The sequence below is a fragment of the Tupaia chinensis genome, unplaced genomic scaffold, assembly GCF_000334495.1.
Source record: "Tupaia chinensis unplaced genomic scaffold, TupChi_1.0 Scaffold000253_1, whole genome shotgun sequence".
NCBI classification, from domain to species: domain Eukaryota; kingdom Metazoa; phylum Chordata; class Mammalia; order Scandentia; family Tupaiidae; genus Tupaia; species Tupaia belangeri.
Window position 1 is genome coordinate 1,199,686 of NW_006159733.1, and position 10,956 is coordinate 1,210,641.

At 50.1% G+C, this 10,956-nt stretch overlaps 1 protein-coding gene across 1 annotated transcript in view; it reads left to right on the forward strand.

Moving 5' to 3' along the window:
* Positions 1–10,956, forward strand: part of ELMOD3 (ELMO domain containing 3) — a gene marked incomplete in the record, with an annotated part of 26,708 nt that overhangs the window by 7,135 nt on the left and 8,617 nt on the right. The window contains 6 exon segments of the mRNA XM_014588031.2: positions 1,269–1,334; positions 1,981–2,050; positions 6,170–6,238; positions 7,183–7,274; positions 8,674–8,797; positions 9,031–9,153. Coding sequence (XP_014443517.1) covers positions 1,269–1,334; positions 1,981–2,050; positions 6,170–6,238; positions 7,183–7,274; positions 8,674–8,797; positions 9,031–9,153 — 544 coding nt within the window.

The window sequence follows — 10,956 nt, forward strand, 5'->3', positions numbered from 1 at the left end:
TCATGTAAAAAAAAAAAAATAAAAAAATAAATAAAATAATTAAAAAAACAAAAGAAAAAAGAAACAGTGCTGCCATGAATGACATTGTCCCTGGAAATGTCTCTAACACGGGTGAGTGGATCTGTTGGATAAATTACTAGGATGCGGCTGCGGGCTCAAAGCCTGTCTGATTCTGTCAGGTGCAGTCGGGCTCACATAAGGTGATGTCAGACTTTTTTTTCTGAGGATCATGAGCTGATTTTTATCTTTTTATTTCTTGCATTTGATCACAGTGCTCGCACATACATTCTGTCATAAAGAGAAAAATACTAATGTTTTTTTGAAAGGTTTTTGCTATAGGGCACATGCACTCGCCACACAAACAGAGAGAGACAGAGAGACAGAAAGCGAGAAATCACCCCCCAGAGGGGATGACCATGCCGCAATCCCTTCTCCTCCATTATCCTCTCGGGATCTTGGGCACGCACGCAACACGCGCCCGGCGTGAGTTTTAAGCCACTGGGTCCGGGATGCGAACCATGGTCAACTACGTGGGAGTTCAGCGACATAGCCATTACGCTAACTGCTGGTTCCCAATATTTTAAATTCTTTATCTGACATTTCCACGAGTTCCCTTGTATTGTCTGTGGGGGATGAGGAATTATTCTTTTCTCTTAGGAGAGAGATATTTTCTTGGCTTCTCATATTTCTTGTGTCTGCAGTGGTTTCTGGGCATCTGATGGATTATATGTTTTTTTTGTAGTGTTTGGAGTTCAATCTGAGATTCAGAGGCAGGCAGGAGTCTCTAAGCAGTACCGTTATTGTTCTCTTTGTGCAGCAAATTCCATGGAAATTTGAGGATGACTCTGACCGTGGCTAGATTGGGCGGTGGGGGGGTGGGGGCAGGAATGTGAAGTCTGGGTAGAAAGCCTTTTAGTTGTCCTATTTCCTGAAAGGCCTGTTCCTTACTCTTGACCTCTTTGAAGCTCTTTTAGGCAGGAGTCTCTAAGCAGTACCGTTATTGTTCTCTTTGTGCAGCAAATTCCATGGAAATTTGAGGATGACTCTGACCGTGGCTAGATTGGGCGGTGGGGGGGTGGGGGCAGGAATGTGAAGTCTGGGTAGAAAGCCTTTTAGTTGTCCTATTTCCTGAAAGGCCTGTTCCTTACTCTTGACCTCTTTGAAGCTCTTTTATTTTTTGTGGTACTGGGAAAAGGTGTAACACTGAAACTAGTGCCTTGGGGGAATCGCCGTGTGCCCGGAAGATTGACGCTGGTCTGTCTTACAGTTCTGCCGGGTGTTCTCCATCATATGACAAGGACAACGGTGTTCTCCCGAATTTCAGAGGAATTCCCGTACGTGCGACCCGGGCCGCAGTGCCTCCTGTGAACACAGCTTGCTGCCGTGTGGCACCAGGACCACGTTAGGCACCAGGGCCGCGAGGACGGCATGAACCCACTTGGGGCAAGGGGACAGGGCACACATGCAAGACCTCTGTCTAACAATGCCATCACTGTAATGAAGCAGAGTATAAAACCCAGTGAGAATACCAAAGGCACACCAGTCTCGCATGCGTTTGGGTGCATTTTTGTTTATTTGGGTATATGCTTGTCCCCCATGTCACCCAACTTCTATGTTGTAGTTGAAGTTTTCCAGGTACCTCACTTTCACATTGACTTTAATCAAGCCCTCAAGGCAGACTAGAGTTCTTCCCCCCCGCCACACCCCAAAGAATTATTTCATTTCATTTATATCTTGACTTATTTTAATTTGACCAGAGAGAGAGACAGAGGAAAAGTAAGAAAGCAAGCCATCCAGTCCAGGACTCGAACTGCAGTCAGCCATGTGGGAATCTAGTGCCTTTAACCACCATGCCACCTGCCAGCCCCTAGAGTCCTTCTCTCTCCAGTTTGGAGGATATTCAGTAGAGTGGGTGGGAAGTGCTTGTGCTGGGGGTGGCGGGGAGTCCAGCCTGACGCTAAAGGGCAGCCGTCTCTACAGATCTCAGAACTGAGGAACCACGGCATTCTCCAGGCCCTGACAACAGACGCTAACGGATGGGAGCCAGCTGGTAAGATCCCTGCAGGGCCCTGGACACCAGTAGGACCAAAGCAGACCTTCCCATGGATCTACTTTTCATTGTTAATTTCTCTCGGTCCTTGTTCTACAGAGGTTTATAGATTTATCATTCCTCCAGGAAAATTAGAATCCACACTGGATTAAGAATAAGAGACCTGAGTTCTGATCCTTTTTTTGCTAGTGACTTGCTCCTTCCACTTGCTAATTTGTTATGGAGGAAAGCGCATTCACCAGGTCTGGAATGAGACACTCTGGTTTAAACCCTGCCTCTCTTACCTACCTGACCTTGAGCAAGTTACTTAATCTTTGTATTCGTGTTTGTTTTGTTTTTTAGTTTTGCTATAGGGCACATGTGCTCACCAGAGAGAAAGGGAGGGAAAGTGAGAAATCACCCCCCATGGGTTCCTTTTCCTCCATTCTCCTTTGGGGGTTTTGGACCCACACTCATGATTTTTCAAGCCGCCAGATCCAGGACTCAAACTGTAAAGTCGGCCATGTAGGATCCAGCCACCTTTGCTTCCGCACCACCCATTGGAGGATTACTTAACCTTTGTAACTCTCACTGTCCTCATCTATAAAACAGCAGGTGATGTGGTGAAGGCACTGGACACTCCCACATGACTGACCATGGTTCGAGTCCTGGACCTGGTGGTTTACTTTCTCACTTTCCTTCTCTCTGTGTGTCTTTCTCTGGTCGAATGAGAATAAATGAATGAATAAATAAAATAATTCTTAAAAACAAAACCAGAAATTACACCAGAACCCAAATGATAGGAATTTTGTAAGGATCAAATGAGACCATGTAGATAAAACGATTAGCACACAAAATATAAATCACAGTGAGTGCTCCTTGGTATGGACTGTCATCATTAAATCACTGAAAATGTAATCTCCAGAAATACGAAGAAAAAGAGAGCTAGGCACGGCCATTCATGCCTGTGGTCCCAGCTGGGAGACCCAGGCAGGAGCATCGGGCTGTGGCAACGCTATTAAAAAAACAACAACAATGCAAGAATCAGTAAAGTGCAGTAGGTGGTGACAGGTAGGGAGGCCCTGCTCAGCGGCATCATACTAAGCACTCCTTGCTGCTGTTCACCTCTTCTCTGTGTTCAGCCATTTGTGTTCCTCTTTTCATCTCCCAAGGGTCCGGCATACTGAAAGTGGGCCAGCTGATGCATGGTGGTCAAGGTGATGGGATACCGCATGGCCGACCGGTTTGTTTCCTGGACCAGGCAACTTGAAAATTAACAGACCGGCCTCATGGTCTAGTGGTTAAGGGAGCTGGATTCCACATGGATGACCGCGATTCATATCCCAGCCCAAGTGCATGTACATGCGTGTCCAGACTCCCAATGAGATGGGGAAATTGTAGTGCGACCATGCCCCCACCAGGGGGTGCTTTTCCCCTCTTCCTCTCTTCTGTCTCTCCCTCTCTGTTGGGTCCAAAAAAAAAAAAAAGAGTAGGGCCAGGACATGGCATAGAGGTTAAAGCACTGGATCTCACATGGCCAACTGTGTGGTTCAATTCCCAGACACAGCGTCTTGGACAATCACACGGGGTATGTGTGCGTGCATGCCCCAAATCCTGAGACTAGAATGGAGGAGAAGGGATTGCGGCATGGCCGTCCTCCCTGGGGGGTGATTTCTCATTTTCCCTTGCTCTCTCCCTCTCTCTCTCTGGGGAGTGCATGCGCCCTATAGTACAACTATTGAAAAATAAATAATTGAAGGAAAAAAATGAAATAATAGCCAACATCGATTGAGTCCTTGCCTTATGGCCACATACTGTCCTAAGAAGTTGAAGAGCGGCCTCATTCTCACAACTATCCCATGAGTGGTTACAGAGGATTAAAGAACTTGCCCAAATGTGAAATATGAAGTTTCTTCAGAAAGTTCATAGAATATGCGTATCATGAAAAAACTATTCTTGGGGAACCAGCGGTTAGCGTAATGGCTATGTCGCTGGACTCCCACGTAGTCGACCGTGGTTCGCGTCCCGGACCCGGTGGCTTAAAACTCACGCCGGGCGCGTGTGCGTGCGTGCCCAAGATCCTGGGAGGAGAATGGAGGAGAAGGGATTGCGGCATGACCATCCCCCGTGGGGGGTGATTTCTCGCTTTCTCTCTGTCTGTCTGGCGAGCGCACGCCGCCCTATAGTGAAAAAAAAAAAACAACCTCTCAAAAAAACTATTCATGGATTTAAAAAAAAAATTTGTACCCAAATAAACTTGTACTTTAATTCTCTTTTTCCACAAATTTTCTGAAGTCCCCACGTAAGGCTCATGAGTGGCAGGGATGGGACATTCACAGTTTGGCTCTCAACTGAGCTTTCAGCAACTGTCCTCTGCTGCTTCCCAGTCGCCTTCTCTTCCTCACTATCTGTTCGGGCTTAGCATTGTACTTCCTCTGCAGGCAGATTCCCGAACAGTCTGTTGTCATATCCCCAGCCATGGCTGTGAGGCAGAGAAGAGCTGTCTGACCTACTTTGACCCTTTGACCATTGAGGCTGTAGAGATTGTGAATTTCGGTATCACGTGAAGTCTGTCCATCCTTGATGTTGTTGGTTAGTGTCCTTTACAGCACGTTGGAAAAGCCAGTGACAGAAAATGCCACTTGCAGTTTGAGCCGGAGAGTGACAGCTGTGATTTGGAGCAAAGCACCGTGCGACAACTGCTGAGAGCCTATCCTGCTGCTGGTTTTGGTTTTGGTTTTGGTTTTGGTTTTGGTTTTTCACTTTGCCAAAAGGCATGTATGCTTGCCAGAGAGAGAGAGAGACAGTGAGAATGCCCCCACCCCAGGAAGGATGGCCCTATTATAATCCCTTCTCCATTTCTTAGGATTTTGGTCATGCATGCACGGGTTCCCAGTGTGTTTTTCAAGCTGCTGGGTCCAGGACTTGAACCGTGTACTCAGCCAGCCTTATGAGACCCAGCTGCCTTAACCTCTATGCCACCTGCTGGCCCGTATCCTTCTGCTTTTGTTCTCCACCCCACGCCATTGTACTCGCATTCATTCATTTCTTTATTCTTCAAGCATTTGTCAAGTGCCTACCACGTGATGGCGCTGTGCCTCATGTGTAGGGGACAGCACTGTGATGGGCATGAGCTGTTAGGGTCTCATGGAGGAGTAGCTCCTGATCCAGATCAGTGAGGGCCAAGGAGACATCCGGGGGAGGGCGCTGTCTGAGCTAATGAAGGAGAAGGAGGTGGGACTGCGGGCAGGAGTGCCCGGACCTGCCTCTGCAGCAGAGTGAGAGCAGCCTGGCACAGGCTCGGGGGTGAGAGGGCACAGAGTGTGTGTGGCTCTGCTAGAAAGGCGAGCAGGATCTGGGTTGTGAAGGTACTTCAGTGCTGTGCTGTGGAGTACGGGTTTCATCTTGAGGGTTATGGAGAATCCCTGGGCGGGTTTTAGCAGGTAGGTGACGTCAGAACTGCCCCCCCACCCCCGCTTTTTTTCTTTTTAATTGCCAGAGAGAGATAAATCATGCCCACCCACCCACCACCTCCTCCAATGGTGCGGTCATCTCACGATGCTTTCTCCTCTATTTTTCCATTGGGATTTGGGGCACACCTGCACATGCACCCAGGGTGTTCTTTAAGCTTCTGGGGCCTGGATTCAAACTGCAGTCAGCCATGTGGGAGCTGGCTCCCTTAACCACTAGGCTGTGGAGCCAGCCCTAGATCTGCCCTTTCAAAAGCTCCCTTTGGCAGCTTTTTGAAGAGGGGATTGGAGGGCAACAAGACGCATGGTAGGGGAACCAGCAGTTAGCATAACGGCTATTTTGCTAGACTCCCATGTAGTCGACTGCAGTTCGAGTCCCAGACCCTGGTGGCTTAAACTCACGCCGGGCGCGTGTGCATGCATGCCCAAGATCCCGAGAGAAGAATGGAGGAGAAGGGATTGCGGCGTGGCCATCCTCCCTGGGGGGTGATTTCTCGCTTTCTGTCTCTCTGTCTCTCTCTGTCTTTCTGGTGAGCGCACGCGCTCTATAGCAAAAATCTCTCCAAAAAAAAAAAAGAAAAGACCCATGGCAGGCCCATGTCACAGGGGTATATGATGGTGGTCCAGACATACCTAGAACTCAGAGGATCTCCTTTTCTCACTATTGCAGTCGTGAGTACAGAGGTACTCAGAGCCCAAGAAGAATGGGAAGCCGTGGACACCATCCAGCCAGAGACAGGTAACTGGGAACAATGCCGCATGCATACAGCCCTCCTGCTGGGAAAGGCTGCTCTCCGGGGACTCTGGGATCAGGGGACAGAATTCCTCTGTGTTCTCATTTTAGCTACATGGCATGGGATAAATCCTCCTTTTCCAGATCTAGAGATGATGACATCCTACCTCTAAGGGGAATGGGAATGCACGCCATTGGGAAAGGGCGTCTGGCCCTGCGGGAAGACAGGGAGGACCTTGGGCCGGGTCAGCTTCTGCAGGGGGGTGAGGTTGGGCCGAGGATGACGGCAGGCAGCCTGGGCTCCTGAGTGGAGTTGGTTAGGTCACTCGCTGCACAAGGAAGTCCCTGGGCGTGGGGCTGAAGCCACCTGCCGGGAAGATTTGAAGGCTAGGTGAGAAGTGGCTCATGTCCCTTTCCGAGACGTTTGAGTGGAGCCGTGAGTGTAGAGCTAGGACCTGCACGTAGCCCCAGCCCTCTGAGCTGGAAAGATTTACGGTGAACAGGACCAGCTGCCACATGTGTTACTAACCTGCATGTTAACTCCCCGTGCGTTATAACAGAGTGGGACAGGGGTCCTGTCCAGGGTTTGAGAAGTGGCAAAGCAGAAATGAGGAAAGTCCCTGAACAAACCAGCAGCATACTCCTACGTGGGTACCCACTCCGACAGTGACTTGCCCCTTCACAGGTGGGCGGGATTTGGGGACCACCATGCAGGGCACATCTACCTCACACTCACTGTAGATGGCAGCCTTGCAAGACCCTGAACAGCCTGGTCCCAGGAGAGCCCAGCATAGGGCCAGCCCCGGAAAGAGGGTTGGCTGACGCTGTAGGTGTCTGAGGCTCAGCTAGAAGCCAGTGCTTGCCTGGAGGTGACAGCCAGGCCCACAGTAAATGCCTGCTGACAGAATGACCACCGCTGCGAATCCTAGAGCACTATCTCTTTGCCACAGGGAGCCGGGCCAGCCCAGACCAGCCTGGGCAGCTGATCTCCTTCAGCGAGGCCCTGCAGCACTTCCAGACTGCAGACCTCTCTCATGTCAAGGTATGAGGGGAGGGAGGTTTGGGTCTTAAGGAAAATGCCATTGTTGCAGCAGCCGGGTCTCCATCCCACTAAGCAGGGCACTGGGCAAGTAAGGGGGAGCCGCCCGTTGAGGTTCCAGTCTCACCTGAGATCCTGGAGCACGGGCTTATGGAAGCCAGGGGCCTGTGACTCCAGCAGGTCCCTGGTAACCTCGGTGGGCTGTGCCCAGATGAACCTAATGGCCCTGTCCTTCAGAGACCTGGGGACCTCCCCTCAGGAACAGGAGGTCTAGAGGACCTGGGCCAGGGGGGAAAGCCGCCATCCCCCAGTGAGCCGGAGCTGCCTGGGAGGTTAGGAAAGATGGGGAGAGGGAGGACCAGCAGGTGGTGTAATGGTTATGTCGTTGGACTCCCACATGGCCTACTGTGGTTCACATCCTGGACCCAGTGGCGTGAAACTCATGCCAGGCATGTGTGTGTGCATGTCCAGAATCCTCAGAGGAGACTGGAGGAGAAAGGATTGTGGCATGGTCTCCCCCACAAGGGAGGTGACTTCTTGGTTTCTGTCTCTTTGTCTCTCTGTCGAGTGCATGTGCCCTATAGCAAAAATCTCTCTTAAAAAAATAAAAAAGAAAGATGTCGAGGAGGAAAAAGGAGGAAAGCTTAGGGAACCAACGCTAGGGCTTTCCTGGGACATCATGAGTGGCCACAGTACGTTTAGAGGATGCGATTTCAGATCTTTAACCTAAAACCTGGCTCAGGAGGGAGGAGCAGAAAGAGGAATCGGGTTGGCTTATAGAATCCAGAGTGTCAGAATACGGTAAGACTCGCAGCAGCGGCTGTGCGTGTGAGAAGCCAGCGTGACCCCATTTAAGTGCTGGCTGTGGCTGGAGGCTCCAGCTTCCCCTCAGAGGCATCTGACTCTAGTGAGCTCCCATCAGCTCCCTCCCCACAGACTTTCATCCCGGAACTTGAGAGGCCGCTGGATTTTGTAGTGTGTGACCTTTACAGAGAGAGACACATACAGAGAGAGAGAGAGATGAAGGTAGTTGCAGCCCTGCTGGGAAACCTGGCCTTGTTCTTGTCTGACAGCATGGGGGATTCCCCACAGCTGGGTACGTGCAGCCTCCATGGATGGAATAGATAGTTCTGGAAAAGCATAAAGGACCAAATGACAGAACTACCGGACAATGCCTACGTGTAGGGCCATCTCCTCCTCCTTGCAAAGAAGCTGGGAGTGGAAGGGCCTGTCTCCAGACTTGTGGGTGGGTCTTCACAACTTCTGCACCTCCTTCCCTGCCCAAAGACCAGCCAGTGAGCTGGGGGAACTTCTTCCTGCAAGATTGGGTCTAAGCCTGATGGTAAGTTTGGTAAGGCAGATGAGCCTGCACTCTGCCCATTGCCTGCAACTTCCTCCCCAGGAAAAGATCCAGCCAACTGTCCGAAGAACTGGCCTCGCCGCCCTCCGGCACTGCCTCTTCGGGCCTCCAAAGCTCCACCAGGCCCTTCGGGAAGAAAGGGACTTGGTCCTGACCATCGCTCAGTGTGAGTGCATGGGCACTGCCGCGGGCCAGCGCTGCGTCTGCGGTCAGGCCGAGAGCACCGTCTGCCCTCCCTGCGGCTGAGGCCGGGCCAGGGGTCTTGCATGTACCTTGTTGGCGGGCGAGAGAGGGAGCTGCAAATAGGGTGTTGAGCGCAATCCAGATCTTCCATCTCTGAGAAGCGCCCAGTCCTCCGTGAGGGGCACTCCGGCAGAGCGTGGGTGTGTTTTGGGGCAGGTGGCCTGGACAGCCAAGACCCAACACATGGCCGAGTCCTCCGGACCATCTACAAGAAGTTGACAGGCTCCAAGTTTGACTGCGCCCTTCATGGAGACCACTGGGAGGACCTGGGCTTTCAGGGTAAGAGGGAGCCGTGGCTCTTCCTGTGCTTGCCCCTGATCCCAGGGAGACAGCAAGAAGCCAGATCATCCTCTTCCCTCCAGGCCTGCGCTAGGAGGTGGTGTATCTGGAGGAAAGCACTCCAGAGGAGGCCGTAGCAAATGCAAAGGCCTGAGGTGGAACATGCTTGCTCCGTTTAGAAAATAATAAGCCTAGGCCAGCCTAGGGCCTGGTGGTTAAGGTACTAGCTTCCACATGGCTGACAGCACAGTTTGAGTCCCTGATCCAGCAGCTCGAGAAACGCGTATGTGTGCCCAAAATTCTCACAGGAGGGAGAGATGGAGAAGGGATGACAGTATGACCATTCCCCATGGCTGGTGAGGCTGCTTTCTCACTTTCCTTCTCTTGATATCTCTGGCGAGTGTGCATATCCTCTGACTAATTAAAAAACAAACAAGTAAGTTTGGGACTCGAGTTACGGTTGACTATATGAGAGTCCAGTGATATAACCATTACATCACCTGCTGGTCTCAATATTGATGAAAGTTTTATTATACATTATTTGATTTTTCTAGTGCGACAGTATGTTTGCGACTCTGTAACAACAGAGACAGTATGGTTTTAAATATTTTTGAGAAGATATTTACATGTCAACTACTCAAACTGTTGAAAAGCAAACATCCAGCACACAATTCATACATAATCCTTCTCAATTCAGCCCTGCCTACCAAGTATTCTGTGGTTTACTGTCTACTGTCTGCTAGCAAAGATCGGTCTCTTTTTCTTCCTTCAAAGTCTTTCTCAAGATAACCCTCTGATGTGGTTGCTCTTTTACTGTCTCTACTGATTACAATGCTAGGTTGGAAAGGTCCAGGTTATTTTATGGCATGAATTCTCTTATATGGCTTCTCTAATCCTCTCTGCCAGGCAGAATTGTCTAGGGTGCCAAGCAGGACTGTACTTTTCTTTGAAAATTATATCAGATTTACAGTTATATAGGATAGGATGGCATATTAATTTAAAAGGAAACTCCTGGGGCCAGCAGGTGGTGTGGTTAAGGTACTGGACCCCACGTGGCTGACTGTGCAGTGTAAGTCCCGCACCCAGCCACTTGAAACAAACAAACATATGTGAAGCACATGTGCGTGCATGCCTAAAATCCCAAGAGGAGAATGGAGGAGAAGGGGTTGTGGTGTGACCATCCCCCATGGGGGGCGATTTCTCACTTTCCCTCTCTCACGGATTCTCTCTGGCAAGTGCACAAGCCCTGTAGCTGAAAAAATAAAAGGAAACTTTACGGATCAGACTATAGCGTGGTAGCGAACATGCTGAATCCCACGTGGCTAACTGCGCAGCCTGAGTCCCAGACTTGGCAGCTAGAGAAAACCACCAGGGGAGTACGTGTGTGTGTGCGTGCCCAAACCGCAAGAGGAAAATGGAAGAGAAAGGATTGCAGCTTGGCCAGCTTTCATGCGGTGGGGGTGTCTTACTTTCTCTCCTTCCCTCACTCTTTCTGTCCAGTGGGCACATGTGCTCTATAGCAAATTGAAAAATGACAGAAAAAGTAATTAATTAAAAGGAAACCATGTGCCCGTAATTAACTGGTAGCTTGTTGCCGTGGAAACAGGGCCCGTGTTCTCTGTGGCCTTTGGCTGGAGTAGAGTGGGTACTGGCCACAGTTTTCTGTCCTGCTAGGCTGCCCTTTCCTGGCTCTTTGGCTAGAAATAATAGGCTTTTCTTGTGTTATGGGTTTTGGGGGAGTTTTGAAGAATTTTATTTAACTTTATTTATTTATTTTAATTTAACCAAAGAGGGACAGTATAT